The following is a 25,095-nucleotide window of genomic DNA, read 5'->3' as shown; positions in this document are numbered from 1 at the left end:
GAACACACAGAGTCTGAATTTATTTTATTTATTTATTTATTTTATAATGGCACTACCCTCTTAGTGTTCTAAGAATTAAATGAGATAATGCATACAAGGGATCAGAGTAAGGCTTGGCCCAGTGTTTTTGTTTGTTTTGTTTTTGGTGTGTGTTTTTTTTAATTTTATTTTTATTGTTTTATTGCTTAAAGTGTTACAAAAAGTATTACATATGTCTCCTTTTTTTCATTTCCCCGCCCTTGACAATCCCCTGGCCTCCCCTACCCCTCAGTGTCTTATGTCCATTGGTTATGCTTATGTACATGCATACAAGTCCTTCGGTTGGTCTCTTACCCCCCTCTTTCTGCCCCCCAACCCTCCCTGGCCTTCCCGCTGTAGTTTGACAATCTGTTTGAGGCTGCTCTGCCTCTGTATCTATTTTTGTTCATAAGTTTATGATGGTCTTTATTATCCATAAATGACTGAGATCATGTGGTATTTTTCCTTCATTGACTGGCTTATTTCACTTAGCATAATGCTCTCCAGTTCCATCCATGCTGTTGTAAATGGTAAGAATTCCTTCTTTTTTACAGCAGCATAGTATTCCATCGTATAGATGTACCACAGTTTTCTAATCCACTCAGCACTTAGGCTGTTTCCAGATCTTAGCTATGGTGAATTGTGCTGCTATGAACATATGGGTGCATATATCCTTTCTGATTGGTGTTTCTGGTTTCTTGGGATATATTCCTAGAAGTGGGATCACGGGGTCAAATGGAATTCCATTTATAGTTTTTTGAGGAAACGCCATACTGTCTTCCACAGTGGCTGCATGAGTCTGCATTCCCACCAGCAGTGCATGAGTGTTCCTTTTTCTCCACATCCTCTCCAGCACTTGTCGTTTGCTGATTTGTTGATGATAGCCAGTCTGACAGGTGTGAGATGGTACCTCATTGTTGTTTTGATTTGCATCTCTCGGATGATTAGTGACTTTGAGCATGTTTTCATATGTCTCTTGGCTTTCTGAATGTCCTCTTTTGAAAGGTGTCTATTTAGGTCCTTTGCCCATTTTTTGATTGGATTGTTTATCTTCCTTTTGTTAAGTTGTATGAGTTCCCTATAAATTTTGGAGATTAAGCCCTTATCGGAGATAACATTGGCAAATATGTTCTCCCATGCTGTGTGCTTTCTTGTTGTTTTGATGATGGTTTCTTTTGCTGTGCAGAAGCTTTTTATTTTGATGTAGTCCCATTTGTTTATTTTCTCTTTAGTTTCAAGTGCCCTAGGAGCTGTATCAGTGAAGAAATTGCTTCGGCATATGTCTGAGATTTTATTGCCTTTGGATTCTTCTAGAATTTTTATGGTTTCCTGTCGTACATTTAAGTCCTTTATCCATGTTGAGTTTATTTTTGTGTATGGTGTAAGTTGGTGGTCTAGTTTCATTTTTTTGCATGTATCCATCCAATTTTCCCAACACCATTTATTGAAGAGACTATCTTGACTCCATTGTATGTTCTTGCCTCCTTTGTCAAATATTAATTGAGCATATTGTTTCGGGTCGATTTCTGGGCTCTCTATTCTATTCCATTGATCTATGTGTCTGTTCTTGTGCCAGTACCAGGCAGTTTTGAGAACAGTGGCTTTGTAATACAGCTTGATATCTGGTATTGAGATCCCACCTACTTTGTTTTTTCTCAGGATCGCTGCAGCTATTCAGGGTCTTTTTCTATTCCAGATGAATTTTTGGAGAGTTCGTTCTAGGCCTGTGAAATATGCCGTTGGTATTTTAATGGGAAGTGCGTTGAATTTATAGATTGCTTTGGGTAGTATGGACATTTTAATGATGTTGATTCTACCAATCCAATAACATGGTATTTTCTTCCATCTGTTTATGTCTTCCTCTATCTCTTTTTTCAACGTCCTGTAGTTTTCTGAGTAGAAGTCTTTTACCTCTTTAGTTAAGTTTATTCCTAGGTATCTTAATTTTTTTGGTGCAATGGTAAATGGAATTGTTTTTTTTAGTCTCTCTTTCTGTAAGTTCACTATTGGTGTATAGAAATGCCATAGATTTCTTGGCATTAATTTTGTATCCTGCTACATTGCCAAATTCATTTAAGTCTAATAGTTTTTTAATGGAGTCTTTAGGGTTTTTTATGTATAATATCATATCATCTGCGAATAAGGACAGTTTTACTTCTTTTCCAATTTGGATGCCTTTTATTTCTTCTTCTTGTCTAATTGCAATGGCTAATACTTCCAGTACTATGTTGAACAGGAGTGGTGAAAGTGGGCATCCCTGTCTTGTTCCTGTTCTTAGGGGAAATGGTGTTAGTTTTTGTCCATTGAGTATGATGTTGGCTGTGGGTTTGTCATATACGGCTTTTATTATGTTGAGGTAGGATCCTTCTATTCCCACCTTGCTGAGAGTTTTTATCAAAAATGGGTGTTGGATTTTGTCAAATGCTTTTCCTGCATCAATTGATATGACCATGTGGTTTTTTTCTTTCAATTTGTTTATGTGATGTATCACGTTTATTGATTTGCGGATATTGTACCATCCTTGCATCCCTGGGATAAATCCTACTTGGTCATGGTGTATGATCTTTCTGATGTACTGCTGGATCCGATTTGCTAAGATTTTGTTGAGGATTTTGGCATCTATGTTCATGAGGGATATTGGCCTGTAATTCTCCTTCATTGTGTTGTCTTTACCTGGTTTTGGTATTAGGGTGATGCTGGCTTCATAGAATGAGCTTGGAAGTGTTCCTTCCTCTTGAATTTTTTGTAGTAGTCTGAAGAGGATAGGTTTTAGTTCTTCCTTGAATGTTTGGTAGAACTCCCCTGTGAAGCCGTCTGGTTCTGGGCTTTTGTTTGCTGGAAGCTTTTTGATGACTGCTTCAATTTCTTCCATAGTTATTGGCCTGTTGAAAATTTTAGATTCTTCCTGATTGAGTTTTGGAATGTTGTATTTATCTAGGAATATGTCCATTTCCTCCAGGTTGTCTAGTTTGTTGGAGTAGAGTTTTCCATAGTATTTTTTAACAATCATTTGTATTTCTGTGGGGTCTGTTGTTATTTCGCCTCTATCGTTTCTGATTTTGTTTATTTGGGTCCTCTCTCTTTGCTTCTTGGTGAGCCTGGCTAGAGGTTCATCAATCTTGTTTATCCTTTCAAAGAACCAGCTCTTGGTTTCATTGATTTTCTGTATTGTTTTTTTTGGTCTCTATGTCATTTATTTCTGCTCTAATCTTTATTATCTCCTTTCTGCTCCCTCTGGGCTTTTCTTGTTGCTCTCTTTCTAGTTCTTTGAGATGTAGAGTTAGATGATTTACTACATTTTTTTCTTGTTTTTTGAGATAGGCCTGTAGAGCTATAAACTTCCCTCTCAGGACTGCTTTCATTGTGTCCCATAGGTTTTGGATTGTTGTGTTTTCATTGTCATTAGTTTCCAGGATGTTTTTAATTTCTTCTTTGATCTCATTGGTAACCCAATCAATATTTAATAACATGCTATTCAGCTTCCAAGTGTTTGAGTATTTTGGGTTGTTTTTATTGTAGTTTATTTCTAATATTATGCCATCGTAGTCTGAGAAGATGCTTGGTATGATTTCAATCTTCTTGCATTTGGGGAGACTGTTTGTGACCCAATAGGTGGTCTATTTTTGAATATGTCCCATGAGCACTTGAGAAGAACGTATATTCCGTGGCTTTGGGGTGCAATGTTCTGAAGATGTCAATTAACTCCGTCTGATCTAGTGAGTCATTTAGGATTGCTGTTTCTTTGCCGATTTTTTGTCTGGAGGATTTATCCAGTGATGTCAGTGGTGTATTAAAGTCCCCTACTATGGCCGAAGCCGGTTTGGCTCAGTGGATGGAGCATCGGCCTGCGGACTGAAAGGTCCCGGGTTCGATTCCGGTCAAGGGCATGTACCTGGGTTGCGGGCATATCCCCAGTGGGAGATGTGCAGGAGGCAGCTGATCGATGTTTCTCTCTCATCGATGTTTCTAACTCTCTATCTCTCTCTCTTCCTCTCTGTAAAAAATCAATAAAATATATTTAAAAAAAAAAAAAAAAGTCCCCTACTATGATTGTATTGTTGTCGATCTCTCCCTTGATATCTTCCAGGAGTTTTTTTATGTATTTGGGTGCTCCTGCATTGGATGCATATATGTTTATCAGGGTTATATCCTCTTGTTGTATTGATCCCTTTAGTATTATGAAGTGGCCTTCCTTATCTGTTGTTCTGGCCTTCACTTTGAGATCTATTTTGTCCGATATAAGTATTGCTACCCCAGCTTTTTTTTTTTTTCATTTCCATTTGCCTGAAAGATATTTTTCCATCCCTTCACTTTCAGTCTATGTGAGTCCCTTATTCTGAGGTGGGTCTCTTGTAGACAGCAAATGTATGGGTCATGTTTTTTTATCCATTCAGCCACTCGATCTCTTTTGGTTGGAGCATTTAGTCCATTTACGTTTAAAGTTATTATTGAAAGGTACTTGTTTGTAGCCATTTCTATTTTTTGTGGCTGTTTTCTTTCTGAGCTTTTTATTTCTTCTTTTTACACCAGTCCCTTTAGCATTTCTTGCATTGCTGGCTTGGTGGTGATAAACTCCCTTAGCCTTTTTTTGTCTATGAAGCTTCTTATTTCCCCTTCAATTTTGAATGATAGCCTTGCTGAATAGAGTATTCTTGGATTCAGTCCTTTGCTTTGCATCACTTTGTAAATTTCCGTCCATTCTTTTCTGGCCTGTTGTGTTTCTGTTGGGAAATCATTTGATAATCTAATGGGAGATCCCTTGTATGTAACTTTCCGTCTCTCTCTTGCAGCCTTTAAGATTCTCTCTTTGTCCTGAACATTTGCCATGGTAATTATTATGTGTCTTGGTGTGGGTCTTTTCGGGTTCACCTTGTTTGGGACTCTCTATGCTTGTGTGACTTTTTTCTTCCCCACCTCTGGGAAGTTTTCTGATATTATTTCTTCCAATAGGTTTTCTAATCCGTGTTCATCTTTCTGTTGTTCTGGCACCCCTATTATTCGTATGTTGTTTCGTTTCATGTTGTCCCATAGCTCCCTTAGGCTCTCCTCCTGTCTTTTAATTTTTTTCTCCAATTGCAGTTCAGTTTGGGTGTGTTTTGCTTCCCTGTCTTCTAATTTCCTAATTCGTTCCTCCACTTCTACTCTACTGTTGAAACTTTCAATGGTGTTTTTTATTGCAGCTATATCACTCTTCATTTCTTCTTGGTTCTTACATAATTTATTGATTTTTTTCATCTGTTTCTTCTTGCTTCTTGCATAAGTTGTTGATTTTTTCCTCCATCCGGTTTATGCATTCTAGGACCTTAATCTGAATTCTTTTTCTGTCATGCTGCATGCCTCTGTTTCACTTAGCTGCTTTTCTGGCGAGTCCTCCTTTTCTTTCCTTTGGGGGTTTGTCTACCCATGTTTGATCTCACCGACATATCTAGATGTTGAGTCAGTTAGGTGCTGCTCCTTGGGTGGCAGTGGCTCCTTGGAGTGTGGTTGCTCCTCGGGCAGTTGTGGTAGCAGCTGCTCCTCAGTTGGTAGCAGCTCCTCTGGTGGGTGCTGTTCACAGCTGTGGTGGCTCCTCTGGCTGGTGGAGGGAGGCTTCACACACAGCTGTTGTTCCTCAGACAGAGGGTGTGCTGATCACGAGGGTGCTGTTCCTTGGATGTGGTCGGGCTACATGTGCAGCTGCTACTCCTTGAACTGGGGCGGACTGCTCACGTGGCTGCTGATCCTTGAATGGGGGCTGACTGCACGCTGCTGTTGTTCCTCCGATGTGGTGGGCTGCTTGTGGGGCTACTGCTCCTAGGACTTGGATAGGTTGATTGCAAGTCTGCTGCTCCTCGGACGGGGGTGGGCTGCTTGCGAGGCTGCTGCTCTTTGGATGTGAGTGAGCTGCACGCGTGGCTGCTCCTCCTCAGACGGGGACGTGCCACTCACCCAGCTGCTGCTCATCAGACAGGTGCAGGCTGTTGTGACTCTGCTCCTCAGACCGGTGTGTGCTGCGTAGTGCTGCCGCTCCTTGGATGTGGGCCGTCTGCTCATGTGGCTGCTGCTCCTCAGACTGAGGTGGGCTGCTGCTGCTCCTCTAATGGGGCCAGGCCGCTCGCAGAACTGCTGCTCCTCGGATGGGGGCGGGCTGCTCACACAGCTGCTGTTCCTCGAATTGGGCAGGCTGCTCATGCGGCTGCTGCTGCTTGGGCGAGGGCAAGATGCTTGTGCAGCTGCTGCTCCTCGGACTAGTGCAGGGTGCGGGCTATGCATAGCTGCTGGTCCTCGGATGGGGCGGGCTGCGCAGGGCTGCCGCTCCTCAGACATAGGAAGACTGCTCGTGCAGCTGCTGTTCCTTGGACAGGTCGGACTGCTCGCGTGGTTGTTGCTCCTTGGATGGGAAGTGGGCCACTCACACAGCTGCTGCTCCTTGGACATGGGCAGGCCACATGAGGCTGCTGCTCTTAGGCTCGAGGCAGGCTGCTCACGGGGCTGATGCTCCCTGGTCAAGAGCGCACCGCTCACGTGTCTGCTGCTCACGTGGTTGAAAAAATAATGTGAAAAGAAGTAGGAAATAAAAGAAGAAACAAAAAAACAAAAACAAACAAACAAAAAAGAACAAAGAAGAGAATACAAAAGCTAACAAAATAATAATAAAAAAATAAAAATGAAAAATTGAAATATCATTCCTTTGGCTGGCTTAAGATCCCAGTTTTCTGGAATGTCTGATTTTTGTTGTTGTTCCAGAGTCTGAATTTAAATCCCAGCTCTGCACTCCTCTTTGTGTGACTCTCAGGAAGCACTTCTCTCTGAGCCTCAGTTTATTTGTCTATAAAAAGGCAGCAATTGATAAGAACTTATGGCATAAGTGCTTATATGCACATAAAGGCTAATGGTCATTAATAGTCATTATTTGTATCTCAGCTGTCTGTAGGCAACTATTCAAGAACATTAATGCCATCTACATTGTTTTACTTTATTACTAAATTAATTATATTTTAAAACTGTAATTAAAGACTGCAAATTAATCCCTGCTTATTTGTATATTTATATAATTGTATATGCATGTGGGAGCAAATACATATAAAGGTATATCGATAAGTACTACAAATTGTTCCATGAATAATATACAAAAGGAGTAAAATTAGAATTGGGATATTTAAAAATATATATTATGACTGCTCCCCTGGGTATCATTTTATGTGTATCTCAGAGATTCTGACATATGCTATTTCCTTTGTTATTCTTTTCTACACATATTATCATATTTATTTGAAGTACCCCTGCATCAACAGTTTTCTTAAGATTAAGATTTTAACATCTCTAGCCAGGAGGACTTTTTCCTTCTGACTTTTAAAAAATGTATTTTTATTGAATTGTGATCCAAGAATATTATATTTATTATTTATTTTTATTTATTTGGGATTTATTAGTTTGCTTTGTGGCCTTTCCAATTCACCAAATAGAAGTATATTTTTTCCAGTTTTATTGAAAAATAATTGGCATACATTAAGTTTAAGGCATACAGCATGATGGTTTGAATTACATATATTGTGAAATATGTTCCACTAACATCCATCTTCTCATATAGATATAATAAAAAAAGAAGAAAAAAGAAAAAAAACACCATTAATAACGAATTCCTTCTGTTACTGTAGCCCAGCTTGTCTGTTGGTTAAGTCCTAGAATCCCATTTGTGGTGTCTGTCTTCAGGGAGAAGCGTTTCTGTGCCTGGGGTCCTAGCCTGCCAGGCTGGTGTAGTGTCAGGCAGACAGCTTTCTGTGTAACATGGCAGTCAGACTCAATGCTCCTCCCAGGCTCCACACGTATCGCCACAGAATCTCTTCATCTGAACCCAGGAGAGGTTATAGGAATAATGCCCTTCCCCAGTCTTCCTTAATCCCACTGATAAAAATCAGGACAATTTGGTGTCTCCCTTGACCCTACCCCCACTCTGCCTACCATGAGACCTCTATTTGTGAGTTCCACTAAGGCAGCTTTTCTCATCCTCAGCACTACTGACATCTTGGGCTAGAAGTTTTTTGGTTGTGGGGGCTGACATGTGCATAGTAGTAGGATGTTCAACAGTTTCCCTGGCCTATACCCACTGGATGCCTGTACCCCCTTCCTCTGTGTGATAAACCCATCTTCAGACATTGCCAAATATCCCTGAGGTGGGAGGATTAAATCCACCCCTGTTGAGAGCCAATGGTCTGAGGTGCGTGCCAGGTCATCTGTTGGATTTGTACCTGTGTAGCACAGGGCTCCAAATATAACGTGCTATCAGTAAACATGCTCAGCAAGGACTCTCCCCCAGCCCAGTTCCCAGCAGTTACGGAATGTTCTTTGTTTACCAGATGGCAGGAACACAATAGCAGTTACATAGGTCTAGGAGCTCAGGTAGAGAACTGGTCACCACCTCCTATAATTGGCCACTGGCAATTAACATCCTCTTATTTCTTTGCGGAAGATACCCTTTGCCCTGCTATTATGACTACCACACCCCATTCCTACCAGCTCTCATGGCCTTGCTCTGGCTGCAGCTTTCATTTACTTGTGTAACAGTGGAGGTGAGTGAGTAATCATTTTCTTCCGGGAAAATTTAGGCAAGGGGTAAAGAGAGTAGTGCAAGCAGCAGGATTTGTATATTCCCACTCTGGTCCTTTTGCCCCAGAGAAAATTCATTGGCATCGACCTGGTTTGGCATCTTTCAACCCATAGCCTGAACATTTGGGTTTACTAAGGTTTTCGCAATGTTCTTCCATATATTAAAGAGTAGTCTGGCTTGAAATACTAGTAGATGAGAATAGAATATATTCCAGTGCATGCTTTCCTAATATGCTGGGTGTTGTTCGAAACCCGGAGAAACCATTGAACCAGACAGACAAAGCTCCGTCAGCACTTCCTTCTGGCAGATGTGTCCTCCCCAAATGCCTTGTATTTATTAATGTGATCTGAAAATCAAATTTATACGTCTGCAGTGATTTTGTCCAGATAGATTTTGGCTAAAAGTTGTAGCATTTAGAGTAAGAGCCACAGACCTGTAAGAATATTGCTTTCTCTCTTTTTCTTTTTTTCCAAGTATGTTTTCATTGATTTTTAGAGCGGGAGAGAGAGAAACATCAATCGTTTGCCTCCTGCATGCACCCTGACCGGGGATCAAACCCGCAACCCCTCAGTATACGGGACGATGTTCAACCAACTGAGCCACACCAGCCAGGGGGAAAGTATGTCTTTTGTGGGGGTTAGAACTTGCTAGGGCTGTTCTTTTTGGTGGTATATTAGTTATGTCACTTGTGTTTTCTAGTGTGCTCTTTAAAACTATTGAAGAAATACTGTGAAAATGTATTTTTCCCCCTGCTATGTGAGCCTTCCCTCCCGTTCATCTGACTGGAAGTGGTGCTGTTTGATGGAGACAGCACTTCAGAGTTGAAAGCTTCTTAAAGCCTCTAATGCACAGCGCTGTGGGCACAGCACTGTGACAACAGTGCCTGTCTTCTCGCCCTCCTGCTGATGAGGCCTCGGGGAGGGTCTAATAGCCAAATGAAGGCTGTTTTATCAAAAGAACTCGATAGAAAATCAAGCAGAGAAAAGGGCAGTGACATTAAGGCCACATTAAGCAAGCTGTCCCAGGGAGAACAGGTGTCGCAATTGCACGGGGATGTGAAGAAGGAAGGAGGCTCAGTCTGGCCTGGTTCCTGAAGCCGCAGGGCCACCTGGCGGGTCTTCTGATCAGCGTCTGGCTTGTCCTCAGGGTCTCCGGTCTGTGTACTTTGCAGATGCTAGCTCTGCGCTCATGTGATGCCACAAAGTACCAAAGGAAGTGCCTGGAAATATGCCAATTCTTATAAAGTTTTATTTTTCTACTCTCCATTTCAGATACGGTTTTGGAGAGGCAGGGAAGCCTAAATTTGGCATTGAACCTAATGCTGAGCTTATATATGAAGTTACACTGAAGAGCTTCGAAAAGGTGAGAAAATACCAACTTCTCTGAAATCACAGTATATTTCTTCTCTGCCCACTTCCTGTGAACTGTAGGATGTATTTCTGGATGGCGTAGGTCAGTGGTCTTACTTGCATGTTGTCTTGTCTGGGACCCCTGAGCCAGCATGGCTGACCCACAGCTCCGAAGCGCAGTGTTCAGAGTGTGTTCCTATGTGTCAGTCCTTTTCTTTCTTTTTTCTTTTTTTCTTTTTTGGGTAGAATCCAACACTTGTTCCCTATTTGTTCCTAGACTTGTTCTTTTTGTACTTTTTTTCCTGGGTTGAAGACAAAAAGGTTCACGTTCTGCCAAGCCGCTCCTTGGAGGAGGGGCGCCGTTTTCCAGGGCTGAACGGATTGTACCCTTCTCAGGAGTGGTGAAGAGGCCCTCAGCGTGGCTCCAAGTTACTGTCCAAAAATGCAAGGCTTCATGGGCCGCCAGGCTCTGTGACAAGGAACTCAGGGACACCCTGCTAACCCCAGGCCTTTTCTTTTCATACCTGTCCAAGTAGAAAAAAAGAGTGGCCTTGAGGGCAGAAACAGCAGGCCTCTAGAGTATATTTCCATCTCCCTGCCCCTGGAAGCTCCCGGCAGCAGCCTCACCGGACAAGCACAGAGTGTGTGCCCAAGCTAGACATTCTGTGGAGCCAGCTGAGTCCCTGTGCGGCGGTCACCAGAACCCACCCCTCCCGAGAGCCCTCATTTGGTGTGCCTTTCTTACGCTCCAGGGCTCCCTCCAGCTTCTGTGCATTAAGCTTTGGACTGGAAACACAACTCTGTTTTTCACTAGATTCTGAAAGGAGACCATTGTCAGTCCAGTAGACCTGGAGCTTTGGGCTAAGAAAGGCAGGGGAGGCCTGCTTTGGGATTCTCCCCTAGCAGTGATGCTGCTGATCAGACCTCACACTCATGTTCCTCAAAGCAGACATGTTCCCATCATTGACCGTTGCTTCTTGTCACAGTACCTCTTTAGACGGCCTGCTAGCTCAGCACTGATCCTGCAGCTCTGCCTCCACATTGTTAGAGAGAGAACATCCCTTGCATATGGTTATGTGGGCGTTTGACTTTCCTCTTCCCATTTCAATGAAGTAGCTCCCTGTCCCTCCCCACCGGGGCCCTCCTTTGCCCACAATGAGCTGGGTCTGTCATCGCCCAGGTGTATCCATGAACCTGCTTTATTTGAAACCATGTGAAGAAGGGGTGTGCTGTGCAGGCAACACGATTTGATGTTCTGCCTCGTATTAAGGACATTAAAGACTGAACCTAATAGAAAAACGCAAAGGACCCTGGTTTCTAGATTTTAAATGATAGAGCTCATTTGCTGGGAAGCAACATGGGGTTGCCAGAAAGACTAGTAATTTTCATTATTTACTTTGGAGGGGTGGGAGAGGAACACCAGGAATACATCACCAAGTGTCTTGAAAGAAAGAGAATTTTACAGGTACCCACTTAAGCTTATAATTCCTACACAGCAAGTGGCTCTGACATAGCCTCGATTTACCTGAAGGACCCCAGATTGTTCTGTGGACTCTGATCCTCCTAAATCCAGTTGTTCATAATGGAAGTGTAGTTGTCTCTGGATTCGTACCTTTAATTAGGGAGAATAATGACATATAATACAAATGAGCAGATGATCATTAAATCGCTTATCTGTGGCTTTGAAATTGTGTTTTTACATCAGCTTTTCCCTCCCAATTATGTTTTGCTTGAAATTCCCCAAGGATACATCTGCAGGCAGATACAGAGTGGAAGCTTTATATATCTGGTTGCGATAGAGTGGAAAAGACAACTACATGGCCTGGATTTTAAAAATTTTCATGAATATACAGCTGTGACTGCCTGCAATAGTTCCCGTTTTAGAGTGGAAAACCAAGGCCTGAGAGAAACAGCTCCAAGTCATAATGGCAACTGAGTGGTGCCGTTTATGGGAGGGAAATGGGGACCCTAGCTTCCGTGGTGTGGCCTCATCTCACGCGTCTCCAGACGCGCTCTGCCGCAGTCTCCTCCCGGGCAGCGGGTTCCCGCGCAGCTGTCATTGAAAGCCAGTTCTAACCTGGCAGTGACAAGAACTCACTTTGGTGGTGGCAGAGTTTTGAAAGACAGTGTGTTTGAGGTGTGGGCGGCCTCTACAAGGAGCTACTGCTTGTTCTGTGGGCATCAGCTGACGCCTTTTCCTTCTCTGTTCACCTAACATTGTCACATATTTACATAACAGGCCAAAGAATCCTGGGAGATGGATACCAAAGAAAAATTGGAGCAGGCTGCCATCGTCAAGGAGAAGGGAACTGTGTACTTCAAGGTATGTGAGTTTCTGTCTCAGAGAACTCACTCAGAGGTTAATGAACTGTGCTGGTATTCCTGCTCTGAATTTTATCACACCCCTCTGGGTAAGAGTAAGCCTGAATTTTTACAGGTCTGTCCTTTACAGTATAAAAAATAGTGAGAAAGAATGAATTAAGGTGACAAAAGAATACAAATGCCTCTTTTTTTTTTCTTAAATCCTCACCAAGGATATGCTTATTAATTTTTAGAGAGAGAGAAACACCAATGTGAGAGAGAAACATCAATCGGTTGCCTCCTGTTTGTACCCCAGCCGGGGACTGAACCCACAACCTAGGTATGTGTCTTGACTGGGAATTGAACCCACAACATTTTGGGGTACAGGACAATGCTCCTACCAACTGAGCCATGTGGCCAGGGCACAGATACCCCTTTTGCATGGTCTACTCTGGATTGTAACCCTGAAGAAAGACCAGCGTGGCTTGCCCAGCCACCACTACTGGATCACTCACTGCAGACGTGAGGCATCTTGCTTTAGTTCATAGTTGGCACTCAGTGAGTGTCTGTGGAATGAAACAAAGAAAGAATAAAATAATTGTTAGCTGTAATGGAATTCATAAGGGTAAGTTTCACATCATTTTCCTTTCCACTGTCTTGGTGGAGTCACTAAGGCACGTGACAAAAGGAAAGAGAACAGGCACAGATTTCAAAAGGAACTAATTGAGCCCTGGCTGGTTTGGCTGAGTGGATAGAGTGCCAGCCTGCAGACTGCAGGGTTCGATTCCTCTCAAGGGCACATGCCCGGGTTGCGGGCTCGATCCCCAGTAGGGGGCGTACAGGAAACAGCCAATCAATGATTCTCTCATCATTGATGTTTTTATCTCTCCCTTTCCCTTTCTCTCTGAAATCAATAAAAATATTTTTTTTAAAAGAAACTGATAGGAGATGATTCATTTCTTCTGATGGCCACACACCTACTTTTTTGAATGATGTTTGTCATTGATTGCTTCTCGAAAACCATTTCTTGTAACGCCTAGGAAGATGTGATTTCCTCAGTTAGATCTTAAACCCCTAGATTGAAGACAGAAAAGAAACAACACTGTTCAGTTCTGATCAGAGTGCACCTCAGTGCGTCCCACTCCACGGGCCTGCTCTGTGTCCGCAAGGGCTTGGTGGGCAGTTAGAGAAGGAGGGCAGTGTTGTTAGGCTTCCTTCTTTCTTTTTTTCTTGCCACTGCAATCCAAGAACAGAAATCAGGTGCTGTTTGCGACAGTCTGCAGCAGCGATGCACAACTGTGCTTCAGCAAGTCCTTGTGGAGCATTGCTTCTAAGATACACTGTTGGTTGACAGCCTTGTCTGGAGGGAGTGGAGGCGACGTGCACTCACATGAAACGCCTGGAGAATTGTGTGAGCCTGCGTAAGCAGAGTGAATGCAGCCCGGGAGCAGCATGCGTGGCTGTTGTTTTCCAAACTTGGATAGGAAACCATTACTAGATCATGAAATCAGTATTGTGGAAATGTATATTGCACTATGTACTAAGGATAAATGTTTTATAAATCTTTTGTTTACTTGTGTATGAATGGGTAGTGGATCATAATTTAAGACTTTTTTAAGACTTATTTTTTACTATGGGTTTTGGTTAAATAAAGTTGAAACATGTTGGCTTACATAATACATAATTATTTATATTTACTTTGAACACTTATTATATATACTGTATGGATCACCAGAAAACAGTGGTGAAATGAGCTCTGAATTGGAAATTGGGCTTTATGATTCCAAATGATTTAAAGTCATTTAAATTCTAAAGAGGTTATTTTTTCAGTTGAGGGAGTTAGATTAAATGATCCCCAAGTTTCTTCCAGCCCTAAAATCCTATAAATTTTAAACTCTCAAGAGCAAGTTTGATTTTTTAATTCAATTACGTATACTGGATACTTCTAAACTGTTCATTCCAAGTGTGCTTATTGTAAACCCAAATACACAGGACACTAGAATAAAAAGAAAATTTTCTGTAAAAATCCCTTTAGACCACAGGTCCTGGATAGTGTTTCCTATATACCTGGAGTCCATTAAAGTCCTTAAATGTATTTTTTTATATTTCCCAAACTTCTAAATAGAACATTAATAGTTGGGGTAGGGGGTTGAGGCTCTTGGCATTTAACTAGAATCATATCAACTCAATGTAGCAAAACAGCTCGACGATTCAGGAACTATTGGTTGCTGATGGCTCATAACTTTGGGGAACATTACTGATAATGAAGTAACGCTGCAAAGCACAGGCCATATGGCTGTGTCCCGAATATATATACAGAGAGATGCCAGAATTTGTGATCAGTAGCAAAAAGCATTGCTTAGGTGTCTATACAGTTACTGAACTTGGTTGCTTCTTAGCACCACAACTGCAGTAGTGATTTGTGTGTTTCATAATATTATGAACCCTCTTAAAATTACTGATCTTTGAATAAAATCTGGATCAGCAGTCACACATATGGAACATATTATTTTTTTTTTTTTTTTTTTTTTGATATTCATTTGATTTTATTTATCAATGATATTTATGTCATACCACTACCTAAGTTAGAATATTATTTCTGTTTCACATTTTTAATAGGTAAGTGGAACATATTATTTTTAACATGCAATTTGACAGACGAAATCTTTCAAAACACTAGGCTATTGGGGGAAAATTAATGAAAGGTTCAAAACCACTGACCTAAGCCTTTCTCCCAGAATGTCTCTGAACATTTTGTACTTCTGAACACTTCCCCAGAGGCACCTTCCTAATTAGAGGTAAAAGATCCCGGCAGTGAGCCTACTTTTAGCTCTAAGGCCTCAAACTGGTCGGTGGGTCGTTTCCTGTCCACATGCCCTTTTCAGAGTTCAGGGCAAGTTTCAGCCCTCCACCCTGCCCTCCTGGGCCTCATCTTTCCGGGGACTGACTTGGAGCGTTGTGCACATGCAGGCAGAGACATCCAAACTGGGTGACACCGAGATGGTGACATAAAAATGTGCATTTCATGCTATCGGGACATTGGAGCTCCAGTTCCATTGATCTGCGATTTGGTTTACACTTTAGTGCGTAAATCTCTGTCTTAGGAGGGTTGGATTTTGGTTAGCTAAATAGGAACGATTTTGCTGCGTAGATCGTACATTCCTCCTTTCAGCCTCTGAACACTGAAGGGAAGAAAGGTAGGAGAGGACTCTTCACGTGGCTCTAAACATAATTAAGCCTCGGTAACAACGTGACATCATGCCAGGCGCTGTGCACCTCAGGGAAACAGAAATGGTTTTTATGTCCTCCCTCTTGCTGGCAGCAATCTGCAGGACAAAGCCTTCACTATCACACGTGCTTGGTATTTCTCTCTTCTGACCATGCGGTGGCGGGAAGGCTGCGGACCCAGCAGTGACATGGGGCGCCCCCTTGTGCTCTGTGGGGAAAAGGCATTTCCAAAGCAAGCTAGTTAAGGATCATCTTTCAACCACGGAACCCTTTTCAGACAAACAGGCTTTACTATGTTTTGACCACCCTGGCTGAACCAAGAAACCAGTGCTATGATTTAGAAACAAGCCATTTATGAGTCAACCCTGCTTTTTTCTCCTCCTGCATTTTTTAAAAATTGATTTTGGGGGGGGGGGGGGAGGAGGAGAGGGAGACTGACAAACATCTATGTGAGAGAGAAACGTTGATCAGTTGCCTCCCAGAGGCACCCCAACCAGAAATAAAACCCGCAGCCTGGGTATGTGCCCTGCCTGGGAATTGAACCTGCCACCTTTTGGTGCAAGGGACGATGCTCCAACCAGCCGAGCCACGCCGGCCAGGGCTCCTTCTGCATTCTTTTACTGCAGCGTTTCTCAGCCTTGGCACTATTGACATTTGGGGCCAGATGATTCTGTGTTAGTGGGAGACTGCCGTGGCGTTGTAAGTTATGTACTAGATGCCACTAGTACATGACAACTAAAGGACATCTCCAAACATTGCCAAACGTCCCGGAGGCCACAGTCACCCCAGTAAAGAACTCCTGTTAGCACATCAGAAGCAGAAGTGCCACAAAACAAATTACCTGTACTGTGCTCGTTAGAAGGGATCTAAATAAAATTATGTATGATTGTGATATATATGAAAGAGCTTTCAAGAAATTAAAATGCTCTTTCAATGTAAAGGAACTACTATGAAGTCTATTACTTGTTTTTCTTTTTAGAAACTGTAGACTACCATTCTGATTATTCCAAACCCACCGAAGTTATAAGATCTGGTCTTTGTCCTACCTGGCTCTCTTTTTCTTTTCCTATAACAATATGTGAGGAGGTAATTAGAACTTAATAGGTGAATTAGTGAAGGAGGAAAGAGGAAGAAGAAACTAGGCATATAGGGAAATGTCCTTACCTGATCTAAATAAAAGGACACCCTTCATTTCTACCCACCTCCACATTGCCCCCAATGATAGAAGATCTTTGGATTCCATAATTATATTCCTTGACCTTAATATCAGTCAGCAAACCTTCATTAAGGGCCTGTTTGTGCTAAACCCTCAATACTCCAAAAGGGTTGGAACATGCTTCCTGTCCTCGAAGAGCTCCCGGTCCAGCAGGAGAGGGTGACAGAGAGAAAACGCCAACCCTGACACTGGGGAGGGCTGCTTCACCTGGTGCCCAAAAAGGCGCACCTAACTATGTCTTAGTTACCTCGGCTGCCGCAGTGAAACGCCCGAGACTGGACTTGAACAATAGGAATTCCTTCCTCACAGTTCTGGAGATGGCAGTCCAAGGCCAGGGTGCCAGCAGGGTCTTGGGTCGCAGAAGGCATCCTTCTTGCTGTGTCCTCACGTGACTTTCCCTAGCTGCTGTGGATGGGGAGAGAGGAAGCAGGGAACTAATTCTATCTGGTGGACAGCCCCTACAAGGCTCCCCTAAACCTGATTGCCTCCCAAAGGTCCCATCTCCAAAAACAGTACATTGGGGGCAGGGCTTCGGTGTATGAATTGGGAGGGGTTCAGTTCAGTCCATAGGAAGTACAAAATGATTTCCTCAAGAATGTCAGCATTTACTCTGAAAGGGCCTGGTTTCAGATTTTTCCAACTTGTATCACAAATTTCTGAGGTGGAGAAGAAACAGACTAACTTTAGTAGCCTCCTTCAGAACCTCAGTCCTTCAGCACTGCCTTTGTCAAGTGGAACGGGGAGCCCTCTGTCACCCCTTTCCTAAGCCCCTCTGAAGAGGGGTGCTCAGTGGGGTGCAGCTTTGGCCTCGCTCAGACCCAGACTCCACTTGGCACTGGTCTACTTCATCCTCACCCAAAATCGACATCAGGGCTTCCTTCCAGGTGAGCTCATTTCTTAAGCCAGCCTCTTGAGGTCCTTTGCAGCAGGGACGTTCCTGTAGACCGCTGTGATTTCTCTCTCAGTGAGTGAGGGGGGAGTGCATGCAGGAAGTGTGCCGGCCCTGGTGTAGGTCGCTGGATTTGCCAGGATGTATTTCATGCACAGTGCTGGCGCCCAGGAGCCCGGGAAAAGGCACTTACCCTTTAGTAACCTAGTGACTGGGTCTGGAACTACGCACCAGCCTTTTGGAAAGTGGACGGATGGACGGGTGGGTGGGTGGATGGACGGATGGATGGATAGATAGATAGATAGATAGATAGATAGATAGATAGATAGATAATCGGCACCACAGAATGCAACCCCAATGCCTGGCGGCCTCCTTGCTGAGAGCACTGCCCCCTTGGAACAGGACAAGGGTAAGTGCAGGGCAGCCTCTGTCCTGACCAGCTCACTGGTCACTGGACTTCAGAGAGAATGGAAAAGTGCCTGGCTAGCCACCCCTGAGAACAGAAACAAATCATGAAATCCCAGGGTTTGTATGAGGAGGTTTCCATTTAGAGGGTTTGGTATTCCCAGGGAGGCCTGGGCTTACACTTCTCGTGTGCCCCTCTAGAGCCTGTGTAAAGAGTAATGCCCAGCTCTTCTCTCCTAGGGGGGCAAGTACCTGCAGGCGGTCATTCAGTATGGGAAGATAGTGTCCTGGCTCGAGATGGAATACGGCCTGTCCGAAAAGGAATCGAAAGCTTCCGAGTCGTTCCTGCTCGCTGCCTTCCTGAACCTGGCCATGTGCTACCTGAAGCTCCGAGAATACACCAAAGCTGTGGAGTGCTGCGATAAGGTAGCGTCTGCGAGGCCAGACTGCAGAGGCCGCACATCTCTCCAGCCTCATCCCTGGTCTGCCTTCGCTGCTGCTCGCCAAGGGTTGAGGGGTTTTCCATTTGGCTTTATTTTTTTCGTTTGGGATTTTTTTCTCAGTATGAACTGGGAAGTTCAGACAGGTTTTGATTAAAGACTTTTCTGATGCCTAGACTATCTATATATATGAAAGCCTAAGCGACTGAACGACCAGTTGCTATGACACACACCGACCACCAGGGGGCAGATGCTCAATGCAGGAGCTGTCCCCTGGTGATCAGTATGCTCCCACGCCCGGCCAACCTCCCAGGGTCCTTCCCCCCCCCCTCCCCCCCCATGGCCCTGATTGGTGCAGTCCCTCGCCCCGGCCAGTTGGCCCCAGTTGACCCCAGTTGACCCCAATCAGGAGCAGCTGGCCAACCTCCCGTGGTCCCTCCCCCGGCCAGCCAACTGGCTCCTTTACCCCCACTGCTGGCCAACCTCCCACTGCTTCAGTTGGCCGCATCACCAGCCAGGCCAAGGGACCCCACCTGTGCATGAATTCATGCACCAGGCCTCTAGTTTATAATAATGCATTATGAATAAAAGTTTCAATAAGAAACAGTTTTATCCATGACCTTCCTTAAATTAATACCACTTGGTATCAGATTATAACTTGGTATCTTATAATTCCTCAGGTTCAATTTAATAAGAACAGATTTGACTTAAGCCTTTCAAGACTTTAATAAAACTGCTCATACTGAGGATATATAAGGAAGTCACTGTTATCATCAAATTTATTCCCTAGTTAGGAATACATATAAATAGTGTGAAAGACCCACCGAGCATCAGGAGCCCTCTTCCTTTTACATTTGTGTTATTAATACTGTTCCTGGGCTGTGAACCCAGGTGTTCGTGAAGTTGTCTGTCGGAAGCGTGATTCTGGTGTTCTTATGCACATGTATGTAATGCTGACCGTTAGGTCAGGTGTCTGGTCTCAGAGCCAACAGAGGGTGTTATGCTATGGGTAAAAGCTAACAATCAATTGTATCTGAAAGATAAACAGGGATAAGAAAAACAAGCAACGATTTCATATATTCTTTGTAAGATTATTTTTGAATTTAAAGATCTTGAGTTTTGTGGATTAATATGTTCCTATCATGTTTTACTCAATTTTTGCCTAAGAAAAAATGTTACTGTTAATTGCATTTTAAGTTTTTTCTTCTTTATTTTTTATTATAGTAGTATAAAGTTATTCAAGTTCAAAAGTTACAAAACATACAAGAAAGTAAAAGTTCATTTATAAGGTTCCAGTTGACCATCTCTCCCAAAATCACTCATTGATCTCACACATATTCCTTCTGTTTTTTTCCATACAGTGTAGAGTAACATATATGTATAAGTTCTTTTAAAAATTAGAATGTGTAGATTTAGACACATAATTTTATAAAATGAGAACATTTTTCTGCATACTATCAATCTGTCATATAACTCTCCTTCAGGCTTTTAAATATCTATTGAGGATCCATTGCACGCATCTGTGGTTTATCTCCCCATCCCTTTTGGTAGACATCCAGGTGGTGATGTTACAGTACGTGGTGTCTCTCTCTGCATACTTGTGGGATTGTTTCTATAGGATAAATTCCTAGAAGTGGAAATACTGGGTCAAAGACAATAATTTTAATACAGTAACATTTTAAATTTAAATATATATTATTATTGAAGATTATCAGTAGTTTTTTTCCTCAACTGACAAATTTTTTTCATTTCTTATTGCACATTATTTTCATTGTTTTACTTCTGTGATTGCCTGTTCACCTTCTTGGACTGCATTATTGGTCTGTTTTCGGTTGATTGAGACAATCTGTACATTATGACTCGGAGTGCTTTGTCTGGCAGTAGGGACACCAGGACCCCTTCTCCTTGCTTGTCTTTTAACTTGAGATGGCATCTTTTTCCATAAAGAAAGTTTTAATTTTGACGGAATCAAATCTGTCTTTTCCTTTCTGGTTAGAAGTCTTCCCCACCCTAAGAGTATAAAAATAACCCCATTCAGTACTTGCAATACCTACTCGAACTGGGTTTACTTTTTAAAAAAATAATTTTAAAAATCTATTATTTTTATTGGGCAGTGCATGTAAATACACTTGATTTAGAACTTATTTTTGTGTTTATGATGTGAGGTAAGAATTAAGTCTTATTTTCTACATGGATAACTACTGCTTTGACCCTATTTTTTTTTTTGGTCAAGTTAACCCTTTCCTTACTGATTTACATAGTCTTTCTTGCTTTGTTCTGCTCCACTGACCTGTTTGTTCACGGACTACTAACCAAACTGTTTTAATGTCAGTAGTTGGTAGTATATCTTTTTCTCAGGTAAGGCAATTCTCCTCTTATTATTTTTGTTTATCCAAAATTTTCTCAGCTATTCTTGGTCATTTACTCCTTTCAATTGAACTGTACAACGAACTTCTGAAGATCCCCCTTCCAAATTCTTTGGGGTCTTTAGAGAAATTGTATTAAACACAGGAATTGGCTTGGGTAATTCGTTGTGTTTTGATCAGTAGTATGTAATAACCTTGAGCACATCTTTTCAGTACACTTTTTCTAATTCCCTGGCTAGAGAGCTTTAGTAAGTTATTTAAATACTGAGTTTCTTTCAGAGCCCCACACGTTACACTCATTCTTTCTGAAACATACACTTTGTGTTCCAGGCCCTGGGACTAGACAGTGCCAATGAGAAGGGCTTGTACCGGCGGGGGGAAGCCCAGCTGCTCATGAACGAGTTCGAGTCAGCCAAGGGCGACTTCGAGAAGGTGCTGGCAGTCAACCCCCAGAACAAGGCCGCGCGGCTGCAGATCTCCATGTGCCAGAAAAAGGCGAAGGAGCACAACGAGCGGGACCGCAGGATCTACGCCAACATGTTCACCAAGTTTGCGGAGCAGGATGCCAAGGTGTGTGCGGGCGCACTGGCCGGCGGGGAGGTCGGAACTGGCCTCGCCCTTTGAGTGATAGTCTCGGGGACGGCTCCACACCCAGGCACAGCCCAAGGAAACAGTGTCCGAGCTGCGCGGCGGGGCTGGGCCAGAGGGAGCGTGAGGCCGCTCTGCTCCCCAGGCCCGTGGTAGAGGCACCGGCCGTCCATGCCGGAGCCGAGGCAAAGCGACTGCCTAGACATGACCACAGCTTTTCTTCTTTAAGAAAGTCGAGCACATCAGGCTTTTCCCAGGCAGTGCCTCCATGGTGAGACCTGTTTTCCAGGAAGTGGGCTGTGGGGGGCTGCCCGCCGCATGCCCTCTGCTTGGAGGCCCGGGAGCCAGCCTGGCACAGGGTGAGAGAGGCCTGCTCCCGGCTGCAGGCTGCGTTCTGCTCCTGAGCTCACCCTCCCCTCCAGCTCGCCACAGGGACCTGGTTATCAAACAGTGGAAAGCTGGTCGTTTTAACTGAAGGCAGGTAACCGCTCCCACTCCGTGGGCAGCTGGGAAGCTGAGTAGTCCTGTGCCGCCCTCTCACGTTAGAGCGGACAGACGGTCTGCGGGCCAGGAGCTAACTGAGCATTCCACTCTTTCTTCCTCAGGAAGAGGCCAGTAAAGCAACGGGCAAGAAGACTTTAGGAGGGGTCACCCATGAAAAGGAAACAGGAAGTCAAGCAGTGGAAGAAGAGAGAGCCAGGGGCCATGTATGACACCAGGCAAAGGAGGGAAGAGCCTCTGAACTCGGCCCTCCTCCACGGGCTTTCCCCAACTCAGGACTCAGCAGTGTTCAATGTCAAGTTCATCATAGTCTCTGTGATTCTGGAAGCAACAGGCAAAACCAGTAGCTTCCCCCAGACCACGCCCTGCTGCTGCTCAGCGCTCTCACCAAGGGGTGGCAGGGACCACTCCGGGGAGACGACAGACGGCTGCCGGCCTGGAGACAGCCGACCGCGGAAGTCCAGCTCATTTCAGTTGATGTCAACTTTCACTGCCCAATTCAGGGTCCCTTGAGATAATCCTAACAATTTGGGGCTATTAGGTTTTACATTTAATTGAATTTTAATAGTAATTCAGAAACCTGAAAATAAATGCTTAATGAATTTCTCCTTTCTTACAGTTGGATGAGGGAAAGGAGGATGAAGTTGTTGTTTTTAAATAACTGAAGTGCTGCGAATGCAACTGTTGTATTTTTAACCAACAGAACCCACAGTCGAGGGGTCGGTGCCCCGCAGGCCCACAGCCGCGTCCCAGACTGGAAAGCCAGGACCTCAAGGCCTCAGGGCCACTTGCTTGCTGTCGGAGCCCAGCCCCTGTGAGCGGCCACCTGTGGCAGTGGGTTTCTCCCGCGCCCGGCCCGCCCTCAGCAGGGACCCTGCCACTCCCAGCTCTCCGCGGGGACCCGGCAGAGGGCTTCTTCACGGTCTCTCTGTTTGGGGTGGAGTTCTGAGAGGCTGAAATGTGAAAAGAGCCATCAGAACGGCGCTTGTTTTCCTTCCTCTGTTCCTTTGAGGGACTAACTGAGCGCAGAGCTGCCCGCCGCCATCGCCGCTGTGCAGCACCTGATCCCAGGCTGCCCGCTCTGAGGGACGCAGACTGTTCTCACAATACCTCTGCCTGGAGGGGATGTGTCACATATCCTCTTAGGATCCATGCAGCTTTCTTTGTTGTCTTTTTAAATTTACTGGCTCATAAACATTTGTATACTGGTTTATGAACTTATTTACACTCCTTTCTCATGTAAAACAAACAAAAACCTTGACTTTTTACTATTAAGTAGCTGAATTTTTTTTCAATCCTCACTTGAGGGTAAGTCTTTATTGATAATTTTTTTTTGAGAGAGAGAGAAAGAGAAACATCCATCAGTTGCCTCCCAGACATGCATGGACCAGGAATTGATCGAACCCACCACCTTTTTGTGCAGGGGACGACGTTCAACCAACTGAGCCACACTGGCCAGGGCAGTAGGTGAATCTTCAAAAACAAACTCTGCGGTTGAAAAAAATAAGTAGTTGTTCTTCTACATTAGGGTTTTCTTTGCAGGTTGCCACACAGTGGCTTTTTTTTTCCTTTTCTGAGAGCTTCTTTATTCTGGTGTGAGTTGTGAAAAAAACTTCCCATGCAGGTACATCTAGCTTACAATTTCCGATACTTGGACATTGTGGTAGGGCAAGTCTTAAATCTGTACGTGTAGTTGAAGGTTAGTCCTTATGGATAAACAAGATTGACACTGGCCTTCTATTCCCACTGCCTAGGAAACACTTCGGAATGCATTTGGCAACCCAGGGAACATTCACTTCATCCTGCAACATTTCTCTCAAATCCTAAAGAACACTGCAATTATATTTTAGATTAGTTTTAATTTTTATGGTGGTTTTAACAAAACAGTTTCATTATTAGGTTAGGACCCATGTTAAATCTAAATATAAAGTCACTTCCTTTTATACCTGTTTTCTTCTCCATGGAACAAATGGAATTAAATTGTGTTTCTCTGTTGTTGCTAACAAAAATCCTTTTAAATGCTCACTTGTACTTTTCTTTTTCCATAAGATACTTCTTTTTAAAGCCCCAAATCTTACCTAGGAAATACGAAAGCAAAAGTTGATTTTGCTTATTTGCCTCTTAACTGTTTAGCATTTATAGCTCTGTTGACTAGAGCATGACTCCAGTGAGCCCACAATTGAGATTTGACCTAAAAAGGCCAGTTAGCAAACATAAACGTGTCCAAAATGAGATTAGCCCAGCGACTGTCCCAAGTGTGCATGTGCCCCCCGGGGGAACAGGCAAGAGGATTTGAGCAAACAAGCAGAAGGGGCCATCACCACTCGAGAAAAAGAAATGTGTCAAATCCAGTAATCTCAAACAGGTGGTCTAGAAACCGGCAGATGTCTTTGAACCGTCTTTTAGACTGCATATGGAGTGGGGATGAATTAAACAAAATTTTTAAAACCATTCAGATGCACATTTCGTGTGTTCCTTAAATGCAAAGTGTGATTTCACATTGTTCTTGGTGTTGCTTGAATAGTCTTCAGGAAGGGTTGCTTGGGCTGGAAAGGACTGGGTCGCATTGAAATGACAGAGAAAGCTGGCAGGGCAGGGCTGACCTGCTCCTTGCTGTGATGCACAGCTCAAAACCAGCATTGGGCTAATGGCGGTGAGGATACATCTTTGTTCAAATGACCCAAATAACCAGAAAAACAAGAGGGTTTTGTTTTTTCATTACCCAGGGGGGGATTCCACCATTTTAAGTGGTTGTGAATTAGGTTCAATTTGGGCAATGAAGAAATTTAATTTGCCCTTTAATAAATACGAGAAATAGAAGCAAGCCTGTGCCAGGTGATGCTCTGTGTTAAGCACATTTCTAGTTAAGCAGCATATTCCATCGGATACTCATGCTTACATACTCTGGAGGCTTTAGGAGATGATGCCACAGACTGAGTCATTCACACGCTACAAAGGGAAGGTGGCGTGGGGCTGCACACCTTTCTCCAGGGGTCCCGTCAAGGTGTACAGACAGGTCGGTGCAGGCTCCAGGCACCTTTTATTCTCAGTTCCTTGTGACAGCTCTGGATTTGAGTTACACTCCTCCCCATTGGCTGCTAAGTTAGTTAGTAATGAGGTAATCCTCTTGGCATATTTTTCCGAAGCAAATGATGATCTCGCCAGGGATCTTGAGATGAGCCAGAGAAGGAGTCCTGGCGGAAATGT

At 43.7% G+C, this 25,095-nt stretch overlaps 1 protein-coding gene across 4 annotated transcripts in view; it reads left to right on the top strand.

Moving 5' to 3' along the window:
* The window catches only part of FKBP5 (FKBP prolyl isomerase 5), a 117,217-nt gene extending 92,879 nt beyond the window's left edge, over positions 1-24,338 (top strand). For all 4 annotated transcript variants that reach the window (XM_081095034.1, XM_081095037.1, XM_081095036.1 and 1 more), the window contains 5 exons: positions 9,877-9,967; positions 12,194-12,277; positions 18,234-18,419; positions 21,130-21,369; positions 21,993-24,338. In XM_081095034.1, coding sequence (XP_080951160.1) covers positions 9,877-9,967; positions 12,194-12,277; positions 18,234-18,419; positions 21,130-21,369; positions 21,993-22,100 — 709 coding nt within the window. In that variant the 3' untranslated portion in view covers positions 22,101-24,338. The remainder of the gene's footprint in view (positions 1-9,876; positions 9,968-12,193; positions 12,278-18,233; positions 18,420-21,129; positions 21,370-21,992) is intronic.
* The last annotated feature ends 757 nt before the right edge of the window (positions 24,339-25,095 follow it).

The sequence above is a fragment of the Myotis nattereri genome, assembly GCF_964212035.1.
Source record: "Myotis nattereri genome assembly, chromosome: 6".
Lineage (NCBI taxonomy): Eukaryota > Metazoa > Chordata > Mammalia > Chiroptera > Vespertilionidae > Myotis > Myotis nattereri.
This window is presented reverse-complemented; position numbering and strand designations above follow the sequence as displayed.